Source organism: Sceloporus undulatus, chromosome 5, assembly GCF_019175285.1.
Source record: "Sceloporus undulatus isolate JIND9_A2432 ecotype Alabama chromosome 5, SceUnd_v1.1, whole genome shotgun sequence".
NCBI classification, from domain to species: Eukaryota; Metazoa; Chordata; class Lepidosauria; order Squamata; family Phrynosomatidae; genus Sceloporus; species Sceloporus undulatus.
Window position 1 is genome coordinate 35,511,047 of NC_056526.1, and position 25,857 is coordinate 35,536,903.

The 25,857-nt window shown below is 40.1% G+C and overlaps 1 protein-coding gene across 4 annotated transcripts in view; it reads right to left on the reverse strand.

Moving 5' to 3' along the window:
- Positions 1-5,297: 5,297 nt before the first annotated feature.
- TMEM184B (transmembrane protein 184B) overlaps positions 5,298-25,857 on the reverse strand; it is a 49,972-nt gene continuing 29,412 nt past the window's right edge. For 3 of the 4 annotated variants that reach the window (XM_042468331.1, XM_042468329.1, XM_042468330.1), the window contains 7 exons: positions 23,049-23,139; positions 21,957-22,032; positions 15,515-15,606; positions 14,125-14,294; positions 9,872-10,066; positions 9,032-9,055; positions 5,298-8,068 (listed from right to left, as the gene is read on the reverse strand). In XM_042468331.1, coding sequence (XP_042324265.1) covers positions 7,827-8,068; positions 9,032-9,055; positions 9,872-10,066; positions 14,125-14,294; positions 15,515-15,606; positions 21,957-22,032; positions 23,049-23,139 — 890 coding nt within the window. In that variant the 3' untranslated portion in view covers positions 5,298-7,826. The remainder of the gene's footprint in view (positions 8,069-9,031; positions 9,056-9,871; positions 10,067-14,124; positions 14,295-15,514; positions 15,607-21,956; positions 22,033-23,048; positions 23,140-25,857) is intronic. The other variant, XM_042468332.1, reaches the window with a different exon arrangement.

A 25,857-nucleotide genomic window follows, 5' to 3' on the forward strand; every position in this document is an offset into this window, starting at 1 on the left:
TTCAATTTTCTTGGATGGAGTTTAACTGCAAATGTAGGGTATTTCTCAACTATACTTGCACATGTGTATAGGCTCAGCATGACATGAAACTCTACTGCAGGTGACTCCAAAACTTGGTCCTACAGATATTTTGGACTTCAACTCCCAAAAGGCCCAGCCAGCTTGGTCAACAAACAGCAATTCTGGGAGCTGAAATCCAAACTATCTAGAGGACCAAAGTTTGGAAAGCAGCTTTAATATTCCCACAAGTTCTTGATCATCATTAGATGTGCAAGGCAACCCATAAAATCAAGATTTGCCACAGAAAGTGCAGTTAGCTCTCTGTCTCCTTTTAAAATTTAGTCCCAGCACAGATTATGTGACAGATGAGACTAGTTTGCATCTATTGTCTCCACCCAAGTCAATTAGCACATTCCATAAGGAGCAGGAAGAGAAAGGTGGGTCATCTCCATCCATCACATGTGACTTCTTGGTTCATCCCAACTCCCTTTAAAATGCATCAGCTAACTGGGAATCCACTGTCTATTGTCACATTGTTGAGAAGGTTGCATTTGAGCATCAACACAGATAACTCTAAGATGCTGAAACTTGGAAGAAAGAATATACAGAGTTGGAATGGGACCTGGAGATAATCTTGACCAATTCATAGCAGCATTTGGTCATGGACTCTCAAATGTTATAAATCCATTGCTGTCTGTTTTGGAGATTACCCTTATATATTTGAATCTGTATACATTTTCTTACAGCCCTCCTACAGAAATCCAGGGCAATTAGATTAAAAAATGATGAAGCCATAGAGCAGTAAAAATTACCATTAGTTTAATTTGGACAAATTCCAGACAGGAGTCAGCAACTTTGTCCCAGATCTGTGCTGCTGAATATTCTCACCAAGGATGGCAGTAAGAAACAATTTGGCAATAGCCCTGCCAACAACATGTGAACTCAGAAACCAGAGGACTGAATTCAATTTCATATAAATTCTGGGGGCCACATTCCAGTAGCAAACAAGGCTAAAGCAGGGAGGGGAACAAAAATACCAGCATATATTAGTTTACAGCTCTTACTGCCTGTAACCCTTAGGAGAGACATGTCAGTCTTTTAGAGTGGAAAACCCCTGTACAGAAGTTGATAGTCCACCAAAGGTGAAGTGTTGATGGGAATGTAGCTATCTGAGGGACTCCAGAGGGTCAGACTGGGGCAGCAGGAGGGCTGGATTTGGACCTAGAGGTTACTATTCACCACTCTTGTTTTACCTAAATCTTTCCAGGGGTAACGTGCCACCTACTCAGCAATCTCTATAGCACTTCCTTTAAATTAAGAAGCATTTCAGAGCAGGTTCTACAAAGTGTAGTATGCGGTTTCTGCAGAGGGGTGTTTATCTATATTGCAATACCTCTGTCTGAATATTGTTGAATCTCCTTTTCATACTGTTTGCCACCAACGTTTGGAAAATCCAGAAAGCACTTTTAAACACAAAGTTTAAATTTTTATCTTCCTCCAGCATCTATCAGTAGAGGACAAGTCAGCCAGTGACATCAGGCTCTTACGGAAGTGAAAGTGTAGTCTCACTATTAGCTGGCAGTCTCCAGAAATAGTCATCATCCTTCTAGGGACACAGGGAAGTGTATAAAAAGGAATTGCATTAACAATGTTATTGTGTGGGAAGGGAGGGTTAACCATATCACACTGAGGTCATGAGATGGAGATAGGGGCCCAAGTTAAGGGGTGAGCCACAGAGGCAGGCGGTGGGCCTGTCTTCCAGGCAGCCAAATGGAGGAGGGAAACAAAAGGTCAACTGCATCCTGAAGTTCCCCAAAGCAGAAAAAGAGATTATATCTTGGTAGACTCATAGCTTCCTGATTAGTAAAACCCCCCTTGAGAATATGAAGGGAGATCTGGAAAAGAAAATGGATGCTGTATGGATTATGACCGCCTGCAAGAAACAGAAAGTGGTAGAAGTTGCAGATGGCTTTCCTGTTCTCAGAGCCAGAGGAAAAAGCACATGGGCCATAGCTCCGTCCCATCCTTCTGTGGTCTTTGCTCATTGGTTGCAGCAATCAGGAAGGCGAGCCTACGTTTTCCATCCGGTTAATTAACCTGCATCTGCAACAGTTACCCACTCTTGTCATGTTTGCCAGATGTGTATGGTTGACACACATTTAAGATTCTACAACTTCCTTGTGGTGTTTTTAAAGGCTATTAAATATTTCCATGAGAAAAGGCAAGTGCCAATGTCTCAAGTACATAGGAAAGCAGCTTAGTTTCACAAGAGGCATGAAAGAGACTAGAGTGTACAATTCTGTTCTGCAGGACATTGTGAAAATCAGTCTCTCTCAGCCCACAGTTTCTCATTTGGCTCACTACTTATTTATTCATAGCAACTTCCTAAGCTCACATTGCCACTCTAGAAGATGATAGACACAACAGAATCGGCCTTTGCCTCATGCTTGAGAGGATAGGAGGGTTTATGGAGAGTGCACTGAACGACATAATGCAGTTCTTCTAGACCAGGCACGGGGACATGAATGGTGGACGGGACAATTAGTATCACCTGCTGGTCTCTAGGTCAAGTTGTCCTGATCCATTTCTAGAGATGAGATAAAAAGATGTTGCCAATGCTGACTACTGAAGTTCTGGAAGACAACACTTGCAAAAGAACAAAGAGTGGGCAGTGTTACATCAGGAAAATGGCAGCAACTGAGACTAGACTGAGAAGCTGTGTCCTGCTACCATCATTGTTGAGTACTTTAGATGAGCTGGACATTTTCATACTTCCTTGTAATACATGGGAACAGTACAGTGGAATATCTGTTCTGTGAGGCATATATGTGCAAGAGAAAGACCACAGGCATATGTATACAGAAACATGAAATGTCAAATGGTCAGTGAGTTAAGAATAGAGAACCCATGAAATTCTCTCTCTCCCAGTTTTTTCCCCTGGTGGGAGACCGTTTGGAAAATGTTTCTTTTCATTAATGCACAAACTCATTAATGGCCTCCTATCCTGCTACTGTTCTGCTACCATTTCCAGTGCAATAGTTAAATTCCACTTTATGCCAATTTCAGGAGGCCAGAGGTGGGTCAGTGGACGTGCTTTGGATGTGGCTTAGGTGCCTTTTGCTTACTAGTGATCGGGGGGGGGGGGGGGAGAAGGGGTAGGAATTTCAATTTCCTTTCCTTTGATAAAGCTGCTTTGGGCCCCAATCTTGGGAGAAAAGCGGGAGAAAAATATAATAATAATATAATAGGGTAACACAGAAACTTAAACTTTTTGCTAAGAAAAAATATCAATTGGCCTCATTCTTGTTTTCTTTTAACTTTAGATTTAATTAATCAATGACAGATGTAAACCAGCATCAGGATAGCTAAGACTAGCTGCTGGGTTTCATCTGTCAGTAATTCATAAAGTCTGAAGCTAGATGTCTGATCTATCCTGATCAGGAAGCCTGCCCCAAACAAGGGATGGGGGGGGAGGCCCTTTTAAATGTAAGTTTGTGGTCATTTATATTTCATGGGGGCATCTCTGTGTGTGCATGCATGCATATGTGCCAAACCAGGAAAAATAGTGGCAAAATGTCCTGAAGGAGGTACTAGGTGGGAAATCTCAAATGTTGTGTGTGATAGGCTTTCAGCACAAAGACTACAATCCCAGAAAGGTTTGCTAAAGATAGGAAAGAGAGCATAATGGTTGCATAGTGTATTTGAATACAATGATATTTTAGCAGAAGAACCTCGTGTGGTAAAGCTCTTAGTCTCAAAGGTGCTATAAAGATCCCTTTGTATAGTGATGCAGATTAACATGGGTATTTCTTTGAACCTCTCAAAATATGTAATTACAGCATTTGCCAGATACAGAATAATTTATATACAATAACTGATTTCTTTTAAATTAAATTATAGAATTCTGGACATTCAGAGGATATATGAAATAACTGGGGAGGGAAAGAGAAATCAGCAGACACAGACATATTAAGTAAATCTATTTTATCTCTATATTTTATTTGCCATATTCTTTTGTTTCTGCAGAGCAGTATAACATCATGGAGACCAAAACAGAAACAACACCTTGTCTCTGAGCTTACATCTGTTATTACATGATAGGTACAAAACTAGGTAACTCTGTCTTATCATACAGGATATTTATTTTTCCAGTCATTTATATACAAATATCTAAACTACATGGGGGGGGGGGGGTAAAAACAAAATTCTAGGGGGTATGTTACACAGTGGGGAGGGAATATAAAAGGGGGAGGAAAGAGTAGGTGAGGAAGAGAATAATGCCAAGAAAATTCTAATGGGATTAGTGCATATGCATGTATATTTAATTATCAGCCTCTGAGAAGCTCTAATTGGAATGCATGGCCATTGCTACACTCAGGGTCAAGCTCTTTGGATCTATCCCTTTCCTGTCTTCAGGGACATCAAAACATTCCCCCACCACACCAAAACCACTTTGGTCTGGGGCTTTCATGTGGTCCTGCTTTTTTTTTTTTTTAATTTTTTTATAACTTGAGTTCTTTTGCTATAATTGGTCTTTGTACTTGATTTGATGAGATTATACTGACTTGAATCCACTTCTTATAGGGAACTTCAAGGAAAAACAGCTCCTGATGCACGCGCACATGCGCATGCACACACACACATATAGATGATATACATAAAAAGTAATTAAAAATACAGAACTTCTTGCAACAATGAAATGCCTGCCAAGTCAGCAGCAGAGATGCCAACCACATCCTTCACCCATCCCAAACAAAAACGGGGTTCACACTGAACACACATCCAAAATAAAACATAACAGTGCATGTTGGGAGCAAGTGCACAGTTGGGAAGCATAAGGAAGTAAAGGGGGGAAAAGCAGCCCCATAAAAATAGATTTGAGTAAACTGAGCAATGTCTCCTTATCCTACTTCCAAAACCAGAAAAGGAATAAAAATAAACATTATTTTAAAGGTTTTTTTTTTGAAATCTATGCCTGCTTCATGAGTGTGTGTTGTATAATTCCACTAAAAGGTTCTGTCTCTGGCATAACTGAAAAGCTATCGTCTCTCAAAAGTGTAGGGACCTGGCCTTAGTGCCTTCACAAGGACAAGAGCCTTTCATCTAAAAGTGGGAATCTTGCAGCCGTGAAGATGTTATTGGACTGTAACTACTAGCATCCCTCATCAATGGTTATGTTGGCTAGGGCTGTTAGGAATTGCACTTCAACAACATTCGGAATGACTACATGATTCTCACTCCTAAATCAAAACTGTACAGTTGCAAACATTTAGCAAGCACTGCGTTTTTTTTAAAAAAAAGTTCATAGCAGCTTAATGCAGCTATAGCTAGTGCTAGCAGAAAAGGTGGGGATTTCCTGGCAGAGCTCAGCGTCATGCATGCTTCAGCAGCAGTGGCACACATTACTGCTTGGTTTGCTACAATTTAATAATTAGGGTGCCAGTTATAAATTAGCAATACATGGGGGGGGGGTTGCTGCTTTAAAGCAGCATCAAGACTTTTGAAGCCAACTCAATATTCATGAGCCAAACTGTAAAGAGAGGGATGTGTATATACACACACACACACACACACACAGCAACATGTTGCTATTAAATCTCTCTTCGACTTCCTTCATCTCCTGAGCTGTCAACCCCTCTGGCTATTTTGAGCAGGCAATATGAATGGAACTGTTGTGTTCCACCATCCCACCTCCCACCCAATTTCTTCTGGAATGAACAAGGTGCTAACCACAGTGGCAGCAGCACAAGGAAAACTCCAGGAAGAATAGCTACATGTCTCAGCAACCTTGCCTAGCCCTAACCAAGCATGCTCTTGCCCAATGAAGCACAGCTTGGACAAAGAGTGCTGCTTTAGCCCCTGAGATCTGCATTTGGCCATGATGTGGAGGTGGGAGGAGTGTAAGTGAAAATATTAAGGCACAGAGAAAAGGGATCCACATAAAAGTCAAACCCCAGAGATTCTCACTTTTAAACTCTCCACAATTAGGAGTTAAAAACCCGGCAAGTGAGCAGATGCCCAATAACCATAAATAGGTGTGGGAAACACCTATCAGCTTAGAAAAGTACAAGCATTACTGGTAGTAGATGAGGAAGGGGAATTGACAGAGGTGTAAAGAAAGGAAGAAGTCTAATGCTATTCCCCTTTTTTGAGGGCAGTGTTAATACAGGCACAATTAACCACAACAGCAGCAGAGAAGTGTAATACACTTCAATTAATTCTATTGCCCTTTCCAACTTTAAATTACCAACATGCCAAAATGGCTGGTAAAGCCAGTGACTGGCAGGATTTTCCACTTGTAAAGACAACCTTCTACAAAAGATCAGGACAGGACTAGGAGGTAAAAAAAATGAACACGTTTCTCAATCTTTTGGGCTGTAGAGAATGCAACTGCAAGATACTAGCTGCACATCACTTAGATATGTTGACAGTTCTTGGTCAAATTGTGACAGACCTAATACAAAAGTGAGAGGAATAGAAGAGGGAATATCCCCGGCAAACTTTATTCCACTAGAACTTAAAATTAATTAGCAGGAAAAGTAAAACATTGACACCAGCAAGGAGAACTGGTAACTTCCAATGGATGCTCTTGAATTTCAACACAATAATGTACAAGAAGAACATACTTTATAAAGACATCTTAGTTTCAGTTGATGTTGAACACAAGCCAAGATAGAAAGAACATGCAGATAAGATGCACATCTAAAGGAGAATTATCCAGTGTGACCTTTATCCACAATGAGGTGAATTTGCACAATGATGTGCATTTTCACCCACCCACCAACTTGACTAGAGTAAGACTCCTCCCTGGTATTTTGAACAGTTTGCTATGTGCAAACCCATCTCTGAATTCCACTCATTATTCAACATGTTTTCCTCTATTTGTTGTTGTTGAGTGCCTTCAAGTCATTTCCAACTTATGGTGACCCTATCATGGGGGTTTCTTGGCAAGTTTCTTCAGAGGGGGCTTGCCATTGCTATCCTCTTCCTCTATAGATGGAGCAAATCCTATTCTTTATGAGGTGACCAGTATTCTTTTAAAATGTTGAGTAAAAAACTCACCATAAAAACCACTCTTCACCTCAAAAAAGAAATGTTTCAAATTTGCTTCTTGTTTCAGTCCAGAAGCTGCCCTTTGTCTTTCCCCCTGTAATCTACTTCTCTTATTCTAAAACAGAATACTGCTCCACTCTGAAGCACTGAACCCTAATCGCTAATGGAAACAATTCACACATGTGACTACAGCACCATGGGATACAGCAAAGGGGATTATAGTCATAATCCAGAGCTGATCAAAATTAATACAGAGACAGCAGTTAGGGATAGGGTTCAATCTATATCCAAAATAACATGGAAATGCATTTTTGTAGAGTAGTGGGGGAAAGTGAGTTCCACTGCTGATGTTATCAGCCAGTCACATTCTAGACAGCCTTGCAAATGTCACATTTCTTAGGGTTTGTTTGCCTGACCCTTCTACTACCAGTCTTTCCCCCTTAAACATCATTGGGGGGGGGGGAGATCAAGAAAGTATGTTCCACACATTCTGGACCTCAGATCTATTGTAATGCCAGGTTAGTGTTTCTTTAACTTTTCCTTATTAATGTGAAGCCTTTACAGAATACTCTAGAAAAACTCCAAACCACCCGCATGAGCCACAATATTCCCTGCTCAACACTGGCAACAGGAAGTACCCATTCCTGACTTGAGCACCATTTTTTCCACCAAAAAAAAAAAAAAAAAAAAAGGGGGGGGGGGAGGGAATATGACCTGCATTTCTCATTCAATAAATAAAAGGAAATTTCCAGACTGTGGCACACTCCATCACATTAGAACTCATCGTCTGAGCTAAGGAGCAGGGTCTTCTCATTGTCACGGGTGCCAGAGCTACTATGGGAGCGTGAGATGATATGACCACCATTACGCCAAGCTGGCCCATGTTCTAGCGTTGACTGCTGAGTGTATTGCTGGTAGGCGGGGGAGAAGTTGTGAATCGCATCTTGCACAATGTCATGGGGATTCATGGTCTCTTTAAGGCTGCTAGAAATGCTCTTCATGGGGGCACAGCGACCTAGGGGAAAAGAAAGCACACTAGGAATTACTAAGAGAAATAACCTACTTTCACCCAACCCAGAGAGCTCTCAGCTTTAAGCAAAAACCCGCCTCCAGTAGCACCTGTTGGCAGGTGCGATGATTAGCTGGGCCTGACTGTTGGCAATTTAAAAAGAGTTGGTAATCCTAGACTAGAATGCAAATGCAAAATGGGTGTCACAAAATGCATATAACCATTATGAAGCAGTAGAAGCATAAGATCATAATTTAGTTTCCAACAATTAAGAAAGGTTATAAAAGGTGATAAGAAATGCACTCAGAAAAGATATTTGGCAACAACTGTTCTGAGTCCAAGGTAGGGGGTAAGGGAAAGACAGAGATTGAAAACAATAGAAGGACAAATGTTCAAGTGGGCTTTCAGTGCATGCTAACAAAAGAGCATGAGGGTGGAACTCCAGGCAAGTGAAGGGTAAGCAGAACTATTGAAATTTTTTACAGTGTATACCATGTACTGGTGAAGAGTACAAATGACTGCTTCCAGTTTTTTACAATTGTGTTTATAGCATGAAGTCCAGCCAAAACTGACTATCTTCTTACTCTACATTTACTTGATATTTATGTTTGGCTTCTTTCACTTATTGCCTCCAGTAATAAAGTTGCTAATCTCTATAGTGCCATAGTATTTGGGGGAGAGGGTTGTTTTTCTTGTTGAGTATGCACTTGCCTTCAATCTGTAGATTATATCTTTGGCATAGTTGTGCCTATCCTATTTTTAAAAATTCCTCCCCGAATACTGTGGCACTATAAAGACTAAAAAAAATTATTACTTTATTTTATTATTTTATGAAGTATTTTTAAAAATAGGATAGGCACAAGTATACCATATACTATACTATACCATACACCCTGGACTTTTCTGTACAGTGAATGGGGTTCTTGATAATAAGAAAAGAAACAAATGCAGAGAGAGCATGACACCTACCATATGGCCCATAGGATGGAACAGCTGCGCCAGACACCAGAGCCCAAAGCAAGTGAAAAAAGGAGAGAAGGAAACAAAAACAAGAGAGGAAGATATAGGAAACAACAGTCTGAAAAGGCAAGTTAGAGTCTCCACCAAGATATCACAATATTCTCTAGCATAGGCTATTAAATACAAGATTTTAGAGAAGACTGAAAAATCCTGCTACTTAGCTCCTCCCCACTCCCACAAATATATTAAAAGAGGGATTCCTTAGTAAACTTTCACATCTCAACTCTGCATTCTCTACGCAACAAGACAAACAGAATCTATATAATAGATTTTGATCATCATATTCAAGAGCTTGGCTCTGATTCCAGCATTTAGAATTTAAAAAAATGAAAAGCAGAAATGGGCTCTCTTTTCTTCCCTTTCCTGTCAAATACATCACTCTGAAGATAAATTCTTGTGGGCTTTCTATTACCTCAAAATCTCCATGTGAGCACCCTCACCATATCAATGCTTCTGCTCTAATTTTTCTGGGGCTTATAGTCAAAAAGAAAATTATGTCTATTTCCTTATTGTCAGCTTCATCATCTATAGAAAGAAATGCTTGCATAAGCATAGAAAGCAGCTCTGGTGAGACTCATAAGAGTATACTCCATAATCCAATAGAACATTGATTTTCAATCTCATAACGTACACAACTGTGTCTATGGGAAATGAAAATCACATTGAAAGAAAGAAAGAAAGAAAGATTTTTTTAAAAAATGCCCATGTGGATAGTTTAGAGGTGAATAACCTCAGCTGGAATAATCTCCCCTTTCTCATTTAAGACTCAGAATTGTGCTTCCCTCATACCTTGTGCATCAAGACGCTTGTCTGCATAGACCTTGTAAGTGAACGCATGGCGCAGAGCAATTGCTGCAAAGAACATTTCCACACAGATAATGAAATCCTGGTAGCCTGCTGCCACGGTTCCTTCACCCACAGATACACTGGCTGAGTCGATCTTAGGGATGGCACCACACTTCTCCAGAATGGCCAGAAGCATCCCTGAAAAGAAATGTATTGTAAACACTGAGGGCAATCTCAAAGCATTCTATAGCAGAGCTAACAGCCCAGAGTCCATTGCTGATACTGACTTTGTTGCCACTTCCTTGTTTTAATCTATTTGCTGTTGCAATGTTTTACTATTATTCCCAGATTTTCATTGCTATTTAAATAACTTGCTTTCAGATCATTTGACAAAAAGTACCGTAGGTTGTACACTGCCTCCATGATAAAACAACAATAATAAATATGTAATAAACTATAATATTGGTGGTACAAAAGGAGAGGTATTTATAACACATTTATTCTAAATTACTGCCTCACAAATTGTAACAAACTGTACCTAAAAATTAACTGTTTTTCCAGACATTCCCAGCATCCCTTTTTACTCCCTATACCTTTCTGTCCTACATGTCCAACCCTCCCTACCCCTTACCACACTTGCTGCTTTCCAACACCAAACTACTACACATAACCTACTCCAAGGATTCTTCATCCTTAGTTAGTAGTGATCCAATACCAACCATTCCCTGCATCCACATGACATTCATCATATCTATGTGTAGGACCCTTGCCCTGCTAACAGAACAATCTTCTTCAACCTCGTGAGCCCCCAAATGTTTTGGGCAACTGCCCTCACCATGCTGACTAGTGAAGAGCAACAGATTTGAGAAGGCTGTAATAGAGCAAAACCTGAATCAAAAAGAAAACAACTAAGATGAGCCTATCAAAAATGAAGTATAAATAATGTGCATTGTCTCATAAAAGGCAGAATCTGCAATTCACCTACAGAAAAAAGTAATCACTAGGGTCAAGCCCTGACAGAAGAATGGTAGATAGAGTGCAACAAAAATTAAAGTACCAAAAATATCAGTACATTTCTTAGTTAATATCCAAGACAAAAACTTAGTATAGATAGACACTGAACAAGTTCAGAAAAGTCTTATCAATTTGGTGGTCCAACTAAGGTACAACAGCATTGCCAAATGGATCTTGAAAACCCATTATTCCTACTGGGCATGCCATGCCAATGTATTTCCCATTTCAAGGTATGGCTGTGAAAACTGGATGGTAAAGAAAGTTGGTAGGAAGAAAATCAACTAATTTGAGGTGTGGTATTAAAGCAGAGGTCTGAAGATACCGTGGTCTGCTAAAAAGACAGATAAATGGGTCCTGGAACAAATCAAGCCTGAACTCTCTGTAGAAGCCAAGATGACTAAACCGAAGCTGTCATATTTTGGCTATATCATAAGAAGACATGACTCACTAGAAAATACAATAATGCTTGGTAAGGTGGAGGCAGTAGGAAAAGAGGAAGATCACATTCCAAAAGGATAGACTCAGTCAAAGAAGCCACTGCCCTGTGTCTACAAGACCTGAGCAGTGCTGTTGAGGACAGGATGGAAGTCTCTAATTTATAGAGTTGCCATAAACTGAAGTCGACTTGAAGACAGCTAATAACAATATCAAATAGAAAAAGCATGCTTTACACCAACAAAGCTAATTTTCCCTACAACCTATATGGCAATCTGATCAATATGGCATATGAACACTAAGCAGACCAGTTTTTTAAAAATATATATTTATTTTGTTCATTTATATGCCACCTTTCTCCCAAAGTGGGACCCAAGGTAGCTCCCACAAAGACTCAGAGATTGTGGAGACCACTCCAAGGGGCGGCCTGCAGCTGCCCTCATGTGTGCCAGATTGGGGCCATGGTAACCGCACGCTGTGGCCCTGATCCAGCCTTTTCAGGACACAAAAAGGAGCCACAAAAAACGGTGCGATAGCCACAGCTTAAAGGCGCTCCTTTGGCGCTGCGCCATGTGGATGCAGCACCAGAGGAGTGCCATGATGACAACATGCCATGTGGAGCGGTACGCGGCATCATGACACCCTGGGGCAGAGTCAGGGTGTGTGTCATGTGGACGCGACATCCCAAATCCACCCCCAGGTCAGCCTTAATGGTCTGTCTGCATAGGGCCTCACTAAAAATCATAACAATACAATTTAAAAACACTATTAAAATCACATAAAACAATATAAAATTATTTAAAAGACATACAAAGTTTAAAAATAAAGATAAAATACCCAATAAAAAAGCTTCTGTGCTAATATATTAAAAACCTGCTGAAGCAAAAAGGTCTTTGCCTTCTGGTGAAAGGAAAGCAGGGAGGGGGCCAGCCTAGCCTCCCGTGGAAGTGAGTTCCAGAGGGTGGGAGTAGCTACTGAAAAGGCTCTCTCTCGTGTCCTCACCAAGTGAGCTTGTGATAGTGGTGGAACTGAAATAAAGCCTTCTTCAATAGATCTTAAAATTCTGGCAGGATCATATGGGGAGATACAATCTTTCATACAGAATGGATCTAAGCCATACAGGGCTTTATAGGTTATGACCAGCACTTTGAATTGTTCCCAGAAATGAACCAGTAGCCAGTGAAGTTGTTTTAACAAGAGAGTTATATGCTCCCTATAACTGGCCCCTGTCAACAGCATGGCTACAGCATTTTGGACCCGCCGAAATTTCCAAACATTTTCCAAAGACAGCCCCACATAGAGTGCATTTCAGTAGACCAAATGGGATGTAATCAAGGCATGTGTCATCATAGCCAAATCTGGTGTCTCAAGGCACTCTCAAGGTATAGCTAGTGGGCACTCTAGTTTTAGTTGTGCAAATGTACTCTTGGCCATTGCTGAAATCTGGGAATTCAGGATTAGAGTTGAGTGCAGGAGCACACAAAAGCTGCACATCTGAGATTTCAAGGGATCCCATTTAGCACAAGCAGTGTCCCTATTCCCTGATCGGGTTTATGATTGACCAGAAACACCTCTGTTTTGTCTTAAGTTTCACTTTGTTTGCTCTCATTTAGTCCATTACTGACAAAATATATTGTCAGTTTTCTAGGACAGTTTCCTAGGAACCAGTAAAAAGGAGAGGTTGAGTTGTCATCAGTTGGTGACACAGCACCCCAAAAGCCCAGATGACCTCTCTCAGCGGTTTCATGTAATGTTAAACATCATAGGGACAAACCAGAATCCTGAGCAACCCCACAGTCCAGGCTGTTGAACAGCATCACCTTCTGAGTTTGCTCCTCCAAGAAAGAGTGGAACCACTGAATAACAGCACCCAAGTTGCATCCCAGAGAGTCAACCCAGAAGGATACTACGACTGATGGTTTTTCACATGCCACTGAGAGATCCAGCCGAACCCAAAGGGGCACACTCTACCCTGTCCAGTTGGGTTAGCAATTGCATGTGTGGTAGGGGCAAATTCCCCCCATAGGTCATGTAGGTCATGAACTGATGCAATGACACTTCTGGTAGTCATTTTCCACAGCTGTGGCTTTTGCTTTTTTTTTTTTTTCTCACTTTGGGGCTGCTGGGAACCTTGGGGGATGATGGAAAATGTAGCAATTCTGGGTGGTCTGGGGCCATGTGCGAATAAAAAATCATATGTTAAATAGAAATTGGGATTTTTAAAAAATACTGTGAGTATTCAGAGAGATCTCTGCAGGGGCTTTGAGGCCTGAAAAAGTAGCCTCAGTGGCTATATATGACTCACTAGTCATATTTTCATGATCTTGGAACTAAACAACCACTTGTCGATTCCACTGATAGTGATCCAACAAAAATGTTGCAATGACATGGAACACTTTTCCAAACAACAGAAACATACTCCACACCCACTGACATGTGTGCTGTTAACAGAAAAAGCACAAACCATGAAAAAATGTGGTTTGTAGTTCTAAAAAAATATGACAGAATTTTATATTTGTCACCTTGATCAAGAAAAACAACTGAAAACAAATTGTTTCTGAAATCTATTGCTTTATTCAATGAATTATATTATTAGAGCACAGTGGAACTGATAGCAGGGCAACAAGAAGAGACAAATATTATAAATGTAAATAGTGAAGATGATGATTCATAGAAACAGCACAAGAATGGTGTTTGTCCTAGGATAGCCAACTAAAAACCAGAAATAAAGATGTGTGCCTGCTAGGATTTTAACTATCTACCAAATTTCCCAGTTATATTTGCAGATACATATGTAGATATCTCACCTTGCCAGAAGGACAGGAAAATGACAGACTTGACCATGAAGAATTTCAAGACAGGGCTGTAAGGACTGAGCAGTTCACGTGTGGCAAAGTAGAAAAGGAACAGGGCATAGAGGGCCAAGCTCACAGATATATTGTAAATGATTGTCACATAGAGATATCCATTTGTGACACTGTAATAAAAGACAACATGAATACTCAGTTTTTCAGACATCGCAAATACCTTCTTTTTCTGGCAGGATTAAGACTTCTCTCAATGCAAATACGTTTTCCCAGTTCCATCAGTAAACAATGCCCATATGTCAAGACCCTTATGTTCTGTGATCTAAGGTGGTAACTCCATCTAATAGGAGGGTCAACTTTGTTACAACTATTAAAAGTACTGTAATCCTCATTCATGACACATTCAGATTCCATCAGAATTTCAAACATGACAGCACTAGAGAAAATGTGTAGTGATCCCTCCACATTCACTGGGGTTAGGGGTGAAAGACCCCCATGAATGTGGAAAAACCGCAAATTAAAAAAAACACTATTCTCTTTACCTAAGAGAATACCTCTCTAGGAATCTTCAGGTCCACCACTACAACTCTATGGTCAACATCCACCAGATGTTGATCATAGAATCATGCTGGAGGATCTACAAATGCCTAGAGAAGTATGTTCTCTAGGAACTTCTAGGTTCCAGCACAACGCTATGGTCAGCTTCTTGTAGAGCTACGCTGGAGGACCTAGAGATTCCTAGAAAGAACATATTAATCCAAACCACAATAATCAAATCTGCAAAAAGCCAAAGCTGCAAATGTGGAGGGCCAACTGTATATGTTAACATCAAATCTATTTGAATCAATTTGTACACACTTTGTCGCAGATTTTCCTATGACTACACTTGTCTTGGTAGTGGTTATGTCAATAGGGATTTATTTCTGTTTTTCCTCACTTGAGCTCTCAGAGGATTGAGACATCTTACTATATAATTTTGAATTCATCCTGACAACAATTACATAGATCTTCTAACTCAGCAGAGACTGCTGTTGTATTGTGCCTTCAGGTCGTTTCCAACTTATGGAGTGACCCTATCATGGGGTTTTCTTGTTGTGATTTCTTCAGAGGTTTGTCATTGTCTTCCTCTAAGGTGGATAGAGTGTGATTTGTCCAAAGTCACACAATGGGTTCCATTCGGGCTCCAGCAGAGCTTATTTGTCTCTTATTTCTCAGAGGAAGATGGGAAAATCCAGTATAATGCCCTTTCATTCAATCAAAATGTTATTTCATTCTCTCAGATCTAAGGATAGGCAAGCCATTCATCTTAAATAAACTTTAAAATTTCTTCACAAGGTTGCTAGGCTAGTGTTATTTGACAAAGAAATCTCTTTGTAACTAAACTACTTACTCAAAGTCCCCATCCTGGTACTTGCCAAATGCCTGAAGGACAACTGTAATAATTGCCATGAGGGGCTTCACGACACAGAACTGCAAGGTGGCCTGAAGGAGTAGAAAGGCAAGCAAAACAAATATGGGAAAGATGAAATTAGCAAATGTATCCAGGCTTTAGTCTCTAACCAGTCCCAATCATCTACCCCAAACAATAACTGGAGCATGTTTAACGTGGAATTGTGACCATCATTTCTGTTCCCATAGACCATCAATGTATTCTTAAATTTATTACACTAAGGATGAAGGTATGTTTAAACATGGCTTCATCTCTGCTGAAGACTTGATACTGCAGGAGGCCACTCACAAGTAGCCCTGTGGTTTTACTGAGAAAATAGGCTAAGAACGAGCTCTTAGCCTTAGGATTCCATGACCAGAGTATTGTAATCAGGAAACTTTCAAGAGATTTTTAAAAGTAACAAGATTGTTTTAAAGGCCAAATCTTGTTGACGGACCATGCAATTTTTACATTTAGACAACTATTGACAGAACAGAAACGTGACCAGCTCTCAACAATCTAGAAATTGAAATAAAGACCATCAATGGTTTTTAAAATAGATGGAAAAAGTTTTTTCCCCCATCCTTCATGGACACAGTGATCTAATCAGAGTAACATTGGCTGTTTTGTACACAACTCATTAATCATCACAGGCTACACAGACTATCATAATGCCTAATAGTATTAGTGATTGATTCATCACAAGAGAAAGGATGCCACATTCTTACATAACTTGACATGCCTGATCTAGTCATTGTTAAATGGTTTGGTTTAATGATGGGCAGGACCATGTATAGTTTTTATTAGCTACTTTTCTTATAATAGCTCTTCATTGGCCTCTGTCATTGCAGAGGTTTCTTTTTTACTTCCCTTCTTGGCCTGAATTCTATTGGTGTGATCAACTAGAGTAAATCCACTGAATTAATGAGATTTACATAAGTACTAATTCAACATTCTGCAATAGATTCAATGGGTCTACTTCAGTTGGGACTAGCAATAGATTGATGATATTTTTTGTTATTTGAGTGTGTATTTTTGGCAAGGATATTCCTTCCTTCTAATATTGCATAATAGAAAGGGAAATTCCAGACAGAAGTGTAGGTGTTGAAATATTTGCTGAGAGGGAAGAAGCCAACATCATAAGTATGGCCCCATGTTTTAAACCAAGTTTGCTCTTGAAGATTAGATAGCATACATAATACTCTGTTGCAAAGAAGATGCCACCTTTGTTCTCGACTAACTGAACCAGGTGTATTCTTACCAACACAGAACCCATTTAAACCCACTAGTAGACACTTGCTTCTTCAATCTCTCAGTGAAAGGATTTCATGTTATGTTTTATTTTGTGTTTGGTTTTTGTTTTGTTTTTTTGGTTTTTAAATTTTGGTTTTTGTTTTAAAGTGAGCTACTGTGGGGATCCTCTTGTTTTAATGAGAGCTATACTGGGGACCCAAAAAGCAATGTACAGTAGGCTCTTGGTTTCTGCTGGGGTTTTGTTCCAGGACACACTGTGGATCCCAAAATTCATGGATGCTCAAGTACTATTAAATGCAATGGCATAGTAAAATGGTGTCCCTTATATAAAATGGCAAAATCAAGTGGTTTTTTTTGGTGGGAGGGGGATTTGGGGGATATTTTCAAGCCATGGATGGTGGAATCCATGGATGTAGAATCCATGGATATGGACGGATGACTGTAGTTAGTACCTAAGAACAGTAGCTCTGCAGCCTCAAACCAAAGGCCCATCTGCTCTAGTATTCTGCTGACATTGTGGGCAAGCAGTTATCTACGGTAAGCTCATACAAAGCATTATTAAAGCAATGTTATAGATAAAAATAAGAACAGCTGTTTTGATCATTTTTGCAGGACAGGCTTCATGAAACAACAGTTGGGGGTTCAAAGAGTATGGACCACACCAGGTGACACCCAATAGTGGGGGTGACACCACTGCTTCCCAAACATTTGCCTTTTGGCAGAAATAGGCTGTAGTGTTCACCTCCATCCCTTTAAAATGCTGGAGTTAAGGAGAAGAGATGTTGTGAGTGGGGTGAGGCTCAATGGGAAGAGAAAAGGGAGGGCCTAGATTTTTTTTTTTAAAAAAAAGTGTGTGTGTGTGTGTGTGTGAGTGTGTGTGTGAGTGAGTGAGAGAGATTTTTATTCAATTTTCTTAGAAAACATCACACACATTTAGGCACTGCACATGATATTGTAATTTAAAGGTATAGTTTTAATTTTCCTGGTTGTTTATGTCACAACTATTGCCATTACATTCAGTGATATACGGGAATTACGATGTATAACATTAGCACAAAAAACATTACTAAGGATTCTGTACAGTGTGGAATAGGAGCAGGTTAATAGGGGTTGACATCATGAACTATTCCACTCGGTGACGGCAACCTTAGTTATTCCACTGCAAATGGTGATTTGGGAATGGAATACTGTAGAAACGTTTCAGATGTGCAACTGACTATATTTTTCCAAGGAACTTGACTAGATTACATACTAAATTGCTTTCAGATTTAAGTTCTCTCTTTGCAGAGGGAGCATCAGTTATACCCCTTCGTTTTCCTAGACAGTTTAAGAACAAGTAATCATATTCTGATAAGAAACAATGGGGTGAACCTATAAGAGACTCTAGGTGCCAGCAACAATCTCGTCCTTTGTGGCATTATACAGACACTGTAGAAGCTGGCCCTGCTGGCATATGAAAGACAAAGCTGGAAGAAGGAAAAAGATTGCTTCTGATAAGATGCTCTTGGGTGGTAATCATAAAACCAAGGAGCTTAAGAATCCCAGCTCAAGCCAGCTGGTGAGTCATCACCAAGTTGTGAACTGGAAAAGGTCAAGCTAATTGTTAAACTGTGTTTCTGAACTTCCTTTTCTCTGTTACAGGGATTGTTTATTCATCTTCCTGCAGCTCAAACTCACAAGCATTTATTTTTGGACACTTCCTGGTTAAGAAACTGTTAAGACATATGGGAACAGCTAGTGAGCATTTATCCAGGTGACCTAAACGTGTATTCTGTCATCAGGCAGAAGTCTAGGAAAGAACAAGCAAATCAGAATCTAATGTGGAGCTGGCCCTGTCCAGACTCCCATTTCACACCATTCAAGTTTCTCTCCCATGGTGCATATCATCCTATTTGCTCCAGACAAACTGGAATGAAAGGAACAAACTATTTCCACGGCAGGCTGAAGAGATGGTTTTATGGGGTGTAACTATGGTAAAGGACTGCAAAAATGTTGCTCCTGAACTTCTCAAGCACACTATCACTCTGCATACATAAATACTATTGCATTAACCAGAGCAGTGAAATCGCTCCTGCAAGATGAAGTGTCAAGGCCCGTATATGCAGCCAGAAAATTGGTTACTACAGATCAGATTTTCTCAAACTTTTTATCCTGGAGGAACCCTTTATAACTCTCAGGGCACCCTGACATAAAAATTATAGGCAATATGGGCAAAACATATTAATTTTTTAAAAAATCACAATCTCTCAAAGAACCCTTAGTTGAAAAACCCTGCTACAGATAAATCAAGACACCGTTGTAAATCCATGAAAATTGACAAAACATGGATACGGGCATTCTAAACGATATTTAGTTTTGATTATTTGTCTATCTATCTGTTACAATGTTCTTTGATCAACTATATACAATCTTAATAAACACAAAAATTTAACATATTACAGGTATATCGCAGTTAATGAAGCAGATGTGTAGGCATTACTTCTTTAACAGAAAATTTGGTATCAGTGGCAGAAATGACATGGGAAGAATAGGGAAAGGTTCTTATATTATAAAAAAAGAACTCAATGAGTTTCAGCAAACATGTTATCCAAAACTAACAATATGGGCATGTGAAATAACACAATCAGGTCTGATAAGCCTTGAATAACTCAACAAAAACACTACAAACCTTATGGAGACCACTTGAAAGTTTCTTCCAAAATGCACCTCAGAATGAGGTTTTTTTCTTTCACCAGCCTCCACCTTTTTTGGTGTTCAAACATATATATCTATATATTTTTTTAAAAAGCTAGGGGGTGCTGTTAAGGCAGGCTTATCTGCTTTCCCCCTTTTCTCTGTTTTGCTGTTCATGCATGCTCAAGTAAGGGATTCTTGGGGCAGCTGCTATTTATCTTGCCTGTGATAGGCAAGCAGTTATGTTTACAGTAGAATTGCTAAATTAGAAGTACATTATCTTCTAGCTCAAGCTTTATTGCATTTTTTGCAGCAGACACACTGCTACAAATCAACATCAAAAGTCTGTTTCTCCAGCCTTTATTCATCATCTTTCCAATGCCGATACTGATAAAAAATTCCAGCTAGTCAAAGAAAAAAGAAAAAGATTTCTGTAAAAAGGAGCTTCTTTGCCAGAGGCTTTGCTAACTGAGGTATGCCTGCCTCACACAAATGTCTAGGATTTGAGTAGATTTGAGTGGTCAGAACAGGGGAAGCTGAGATTAGCTTTACTTCTTATTGATGAAGGGAGGATACTCTGACTGTATATTTACCCATCATGTTTCACTACAGTAAAAGGGGAAATTTCATTTATTTGAAAAATCAAAAAGGATGGCTGAAATATCCTTGTGGGAACTCACTGTTTATATGTGTCTTCCCTTTATTCAGCTGGCCAATATTCATGTGGAAAGAATTAGGAAGGGAGGAAATACATAACAGACAGGATACTAAGTTTCTGTAAAGAAGACTTGTGCTTCCTACAGGACCAACTATTTGAGAAGGATGGAGAATGAGAAGAAAATACAGTGTGCCCGCGCCATACGTGGGCGCGCCATACGCAGCCTTGAGCATACGCTCTCAAGCCGCGGGGCGCACGCGGGGCAGAAGGGGCAGCGCGTCCCATTCAATTGAATGGGCGCGTGCGCCCGTTGCACCCCGCCGCTCCCGCGCCGCCCTGCCACCGTGCACGAGCCCCATAGGCGGAATTCGCCTTACGTGCGGGATCCGGAACGGATCCCCCGCGTAAGGCGAGGATGGACTGTATTGACTACTCAGTTCTGTTGACACTTTACCAAGAATAATTTTTTGTCATCCTCTTAAGCAGTTTATGGCTGAAAAATTTAGTGTAATTTTATTCATTACAATTAAAATGGGAGAGGTTCTCTTGATGTAGTTTTGTGGCTCATACCTGACTGCTTCCTCTGCAGATCTTGTGCACAGAATCCCGTATGATGAGCACATGATATTTAATCACACAGAACAAGCTACAACTAAGTAATGCCCATCATGAGGTATGAAACAAACAATCTAGACAAGTGAGTCAGAAATCTACACGTCTTTATGACAATATATATATATATATATTTTAAAAACGAATTGCTTAACATCACACACACATCAAAAGTAACCCAGTTTTGTCAGAACTTCACTTCCAAACGAACAGGTCACTCCACATTCCCTCATCCCTAAGTCACTTGACACCTTGGCCACATGGACTCTTTTCTCTGCATTCAACCTGAACTGAGTAGGATAGAACTGAAGAGTATTTTGAATGTTTTAGCTATAATGTACTTGTTTTAAATTATAAGAGGGTTTGAGTTCCAATTTTGGGGAAAGAGCACAACAGAAATTAAGATGATCCCTACATTTTCACTACACCTTGTGCTCAATTCCTCTCTGCTTCATTTTATTTGACTTGCAGTAACACAGTTGTTACTATTGTTAGATATAGACTATAGATGACAAAAATCCAGAAATGCAAAGACCAACAAGGCATAATATGCAAGGTGAATAATGTAGCTCAAGGTAATCATAGTACAGTATTAGAAGCAGTATATCATTCAAAATGTTACTGCATGTGAACAAACCATAAATCCTTTCTACAGTCCCAGTAGAAATGATACTATGGCACAATCAGTAACACACCTAAGAACTGAAGTTTTATTTTGCAGTTATCAGGTGGGAAGTCTGGGTTCTACTTTTCTGGTTTTGCTTTAAATCTCTCTATGTATAATAGTTAAAAGGAAACTAATATTTAGATGGAGAGATAATATGTAGAGATAGATAATCGGTAGATGTTTCCTGTATTTGGAAGACTTGGATGAAAAGTGAAATGGCAAGTTACATAAGGAGGGCAAGTGAGATTTTGATCCAAAATTTTGCTGCTCCATGTATCATTTCCCCAAGGCTACATGGTTAGGTACAACTGGATCCTACCTTCTCATTCATAGAAGGGTGGCAGACATGGGACTAATTTATGCTTAATGTGAAGTCTACAATTTCTAGATAAAATGTTATAACGGACAAGGAAAGGATTTTCTGCATTACATTAACGAGCACCCACATTCACATTTCCAAAGGTGATCTAAAACTTAGTCTCAAAGAGACTCAATAAAACCAGGGTCCCAAGCTCCTATTAGTTTCTGTCAAACTATACCTGTTTGCAAAATCTCAGAAATCCAATGGAGTATGTCTTTCCCCACAAGCAACAAGTCCCATACATACAGCTGGACCTAAAAACAATACAAGATATCTGATAAAAATAATAATTAAGTTTGATGTAATATTAATGTTTTAAATAAGCAATTCAAATGTTTATAATTTCTGAGTGCTTTTATTTATTTTTTCTGTGCTCTGACAGCTATAACAGGTATAATTAATCTATAAAATACAGTCACCACTCCTTTTTCACGGAGATCCGTTCCAAACCCACTCGCGAAAACAGTTTTGCTTATATTCAAACCCCATTGGCTTGAATATAGGCACAGGCACATAGAGGTGTGTGCCTCATTATTTCCCCTTCCGTTGGACACGAGTCCGAAGATCATGAGAATGGAGGGAGGAATGTAAATAGAAAAGAATGATCAAAAATAAAGAAGCAGAACAATGAACCCCTTTTTAGTTTTTAAAGGAAACCCATTTAACAAACAAACAAATAAAAACAGACAAATAGTCTGGACTCATGGGTCTCCCTCCCACTTCATTTCAGCATGCTAAAGTACAGCGGCAATGTTCAACTCAGTGAGGTTAATTGCAGAACTCTCACTAATTTTAGTAGAGCTAGATTGCAGTGACGTTTTTTATCAGACACCAATGCTGACCGAAGTGGTTCTGCTTCTGAATACCACCAATATCACAAGCCCTTCATGTGTGAAGAACAACTGTGATTAATTTGAAATGAGGACAAAAATGCCTTAGGCCCTTGGGCTAGACAACATTATAGTAGCCACTGTGTGCCCAAAATGAGGACTTTGGACAAAATAAAGGCATGAAAGCTGCAAGTCCAAATTCATATGTAAACAAATGGTCCCAGTCACCTTGGTTCAGATACTGGTAACTCATATGAAGGAGTATCATTCAACATTAGGACATCTGTCACACAAGACAAATTTCAGTGGCAGAGGTAAAATAAGTGCTATGACAGATGGCTGTACCTTGTTGCCTCCAAAGAGAATGATTCATACTAAACCACCTCACCAAGGAGTACAATTATACATATGAAAGAATAAGAGAGATAGGAAATACTTACTCAATAGGCTTCCCTCTGATCTCAGACATGATTGAACTTTCCCCACCAAGGTATTCATAGCACAAGCTAAGAAAATTGTAGATTACAAAAGCTGCCAAAATACAAAAGAAAACAAATCAGCATATGATCACTAAGCATATTCAAAGTACCATACTTCAAAAGAAGCTGTCTTGACAAAAAACAGGGGAAACCACAAAAAAGGGTAATATCCCCCACCATCTTCTTGTTGTGTGACTTCAAGTAGTTTCCAACTTATGGTGACCCTAAGGCAGTGATGGCGAACCTTTTTTGGTTCGGCGTGCTGGGGGCAGAGCTTCTGCCCTCCAGGGGCGGGGCCGTGTGCCGGGGCTTCCACCCTCTGGAGGCGGGGCTTCTGGAGCAGGGCTTTCCCCTGTGCTGTTTCCCGGCCTCCAGCTGTCTCTGAGAGACAGCTAGAAGATGGGGTAAATTAGGGGAGGGGGTGACAGGCACACGCCTTCTCCTCCTGCCCTTCCCTTGACCTCTAGCTGTCTCTCAGAGATAGATGTGGACCACTAAGGCCCGTGAGGGGGAGGAGCAATGAGCCCGTGGGCCCTGTTCCTCTCCTCAGGGCTTTGCTAGTCCTGAGGTGTCCTTCAAAGGACACCTCAGGTCTGGCAAAGCCCCACGGGGAGGAAGAGGCCCACGGTCCCTGCCCCTCTCCTCGGGGCTTTGCTAGTCCTGAGGTGTCTTTCAAAGGACACCTCAGGTCTGGCAAAGCACCGCGGAGAGGAGGAGAAGGTGTCAAGGCGTCCGCTCGCCCTCTCCTCCCTGAGCCTTTCCTCCGCCTGAACAAAACAGGCACGTGCATACCTCTTCTGACTTCTCCCTCACCCCGTGCCCGGTGAAATGGCGTTGTGTGCCACCCATAGTACGTGTGCCATAGGTTCACCATCACGGCCCTAAGGTGAACATATCATCAGGTTTCTTGGCAAGCTTTGTTCAAACATGATTTTCGTTTTCCTTCCTCTGAGGCTGAGAGAATGTGAATTCCCCAAGGTCACCCAGTGGGTTTCTATGTTTGAGTTAGTATTTGAACCCTTGCCTCCAGATTCATAATCCAATACTGAAAGCACTGGCTCTCTCCCCCAAATATCTATTTCTTATCCAATTCTAAAAGTATCTCATAATGGATATACTAGGGTTATCACCAAATTAAAGAAACCTCCATTAATGAGTTTTTAATTGATTAAAATCTGTGTATGAATAAAATAACAGTTTGACAATTAAATGAACTCTTTTTAGATTATGTGTGAGTGCTTCACCACCCCTGTCCAGTGTGACAGTGTGGCCATTTCTAAAATGGTGCCTGGCAGCCATAATTTTTGTAAGAGCATGCATTTTATTTTGTAACAATCTGTTTTATGATGAATTAGGGATGCCCTCTAAATTCATTCATATTTTAAAATGATTTATAATAGGGTTGAGGAACATTGGGCTTTCAGATGTTGTTGGATGACAATTCCCATCAGCTGTAGCCAGTGAGGCATGAGAGGAATTTAACTTCAACAACAGCAAAAGGGCCACAGGCTCCCTAGCATGGTTACAGGTGACTCATAGTAAAATAGTTCCCCTGTTGGAATGAGCCAGTTAGAAGACAAGAGGAGCAAAGTGAGGTGGAGGAAGAAGCAGGGGAAACAACCTTTTGTTATTTGGGGAAACTACCTTTCCCATCTTCCCAGTGATCTTACAGAACAGAACAAGTCAGCAGATCAATGTTTCCACTAGCCATAAATATAATCCACAACTATTTTAACTTGCTCATTTTCCATATACAGTACAAGCCAAGTTCTGCAGACTATGACCACTGTCTGTGTATTAAAGTTATATCTTTCTATAAGGGGAGAATAGTTTGCAATTTCAGACTAAATGGACATCTGACTATAGCCAAACAAAAGATTAGCAAGATAAAACCCAAGATCTACATGTCACATTTGAAGTGTGTCTCAGAATCCTTATATCAAACTAATTGATGGAATTATTCAAAGCACTCTGAGATAACAAGAAATATAAGGCTTGCTCATTTTTCATTATATTTTACAGTGAACCCTTTATAGCAGTGGGCTGGCGTTCCATGGATCTGACTGCCCATGGATCACCACAAGTCATATTAATCAATGGCGGCACGTGCACACAGACATACTGACACGTCTGTACACATGTTGCTGCCACAGAATAATATGACTAAAAAGGTGTGAACATCTGTGTTTTTTGCCATCTGCAGGTGGCTACTGAACCAAACCCCCAAAGATAAAAAGGGTCCACTTTATATACCAATGATAGAGTCACAGTGCTCCCTAGTGTCATTTTGAGATATTGATGATATAGTTGATGAGAAAGTGTCATACAACTTCCTTGAGCACTGTCAACCTTAAGGGTCTTTTACCTAAAAAACTGACCAGCTACTACCATCCTAAGCTTGACCAGGGAAACATCAAACACACATTCTGTAGAATAAGCCTATTAGGTTCTGCCTCAACCCTTTGACAAAATAAAACAAAATAAAATGGAGCAATAATAGGCACATGAAGCTCTGTTCACATGGAGATCATCATAGGCTTCTGCATACTAGAACATCATTAAGTTGTCAGAGCCTCACCAACAACCAGAGCTTGGAAAAGTTACTTTCTAGTCTATAATTCCTGAATTCTGGCTGGGAAATTCTGGAAGCTGTAGTGCAAAAACATAACTTTTCTCAGCTCTGTCTTATCAGTATACTGGGATAATTGTGAGTGGGGAAGTTTTTGCTTCAGATTCCATTTCTGTTGGGAACTGAATAGGTATCCCCTTC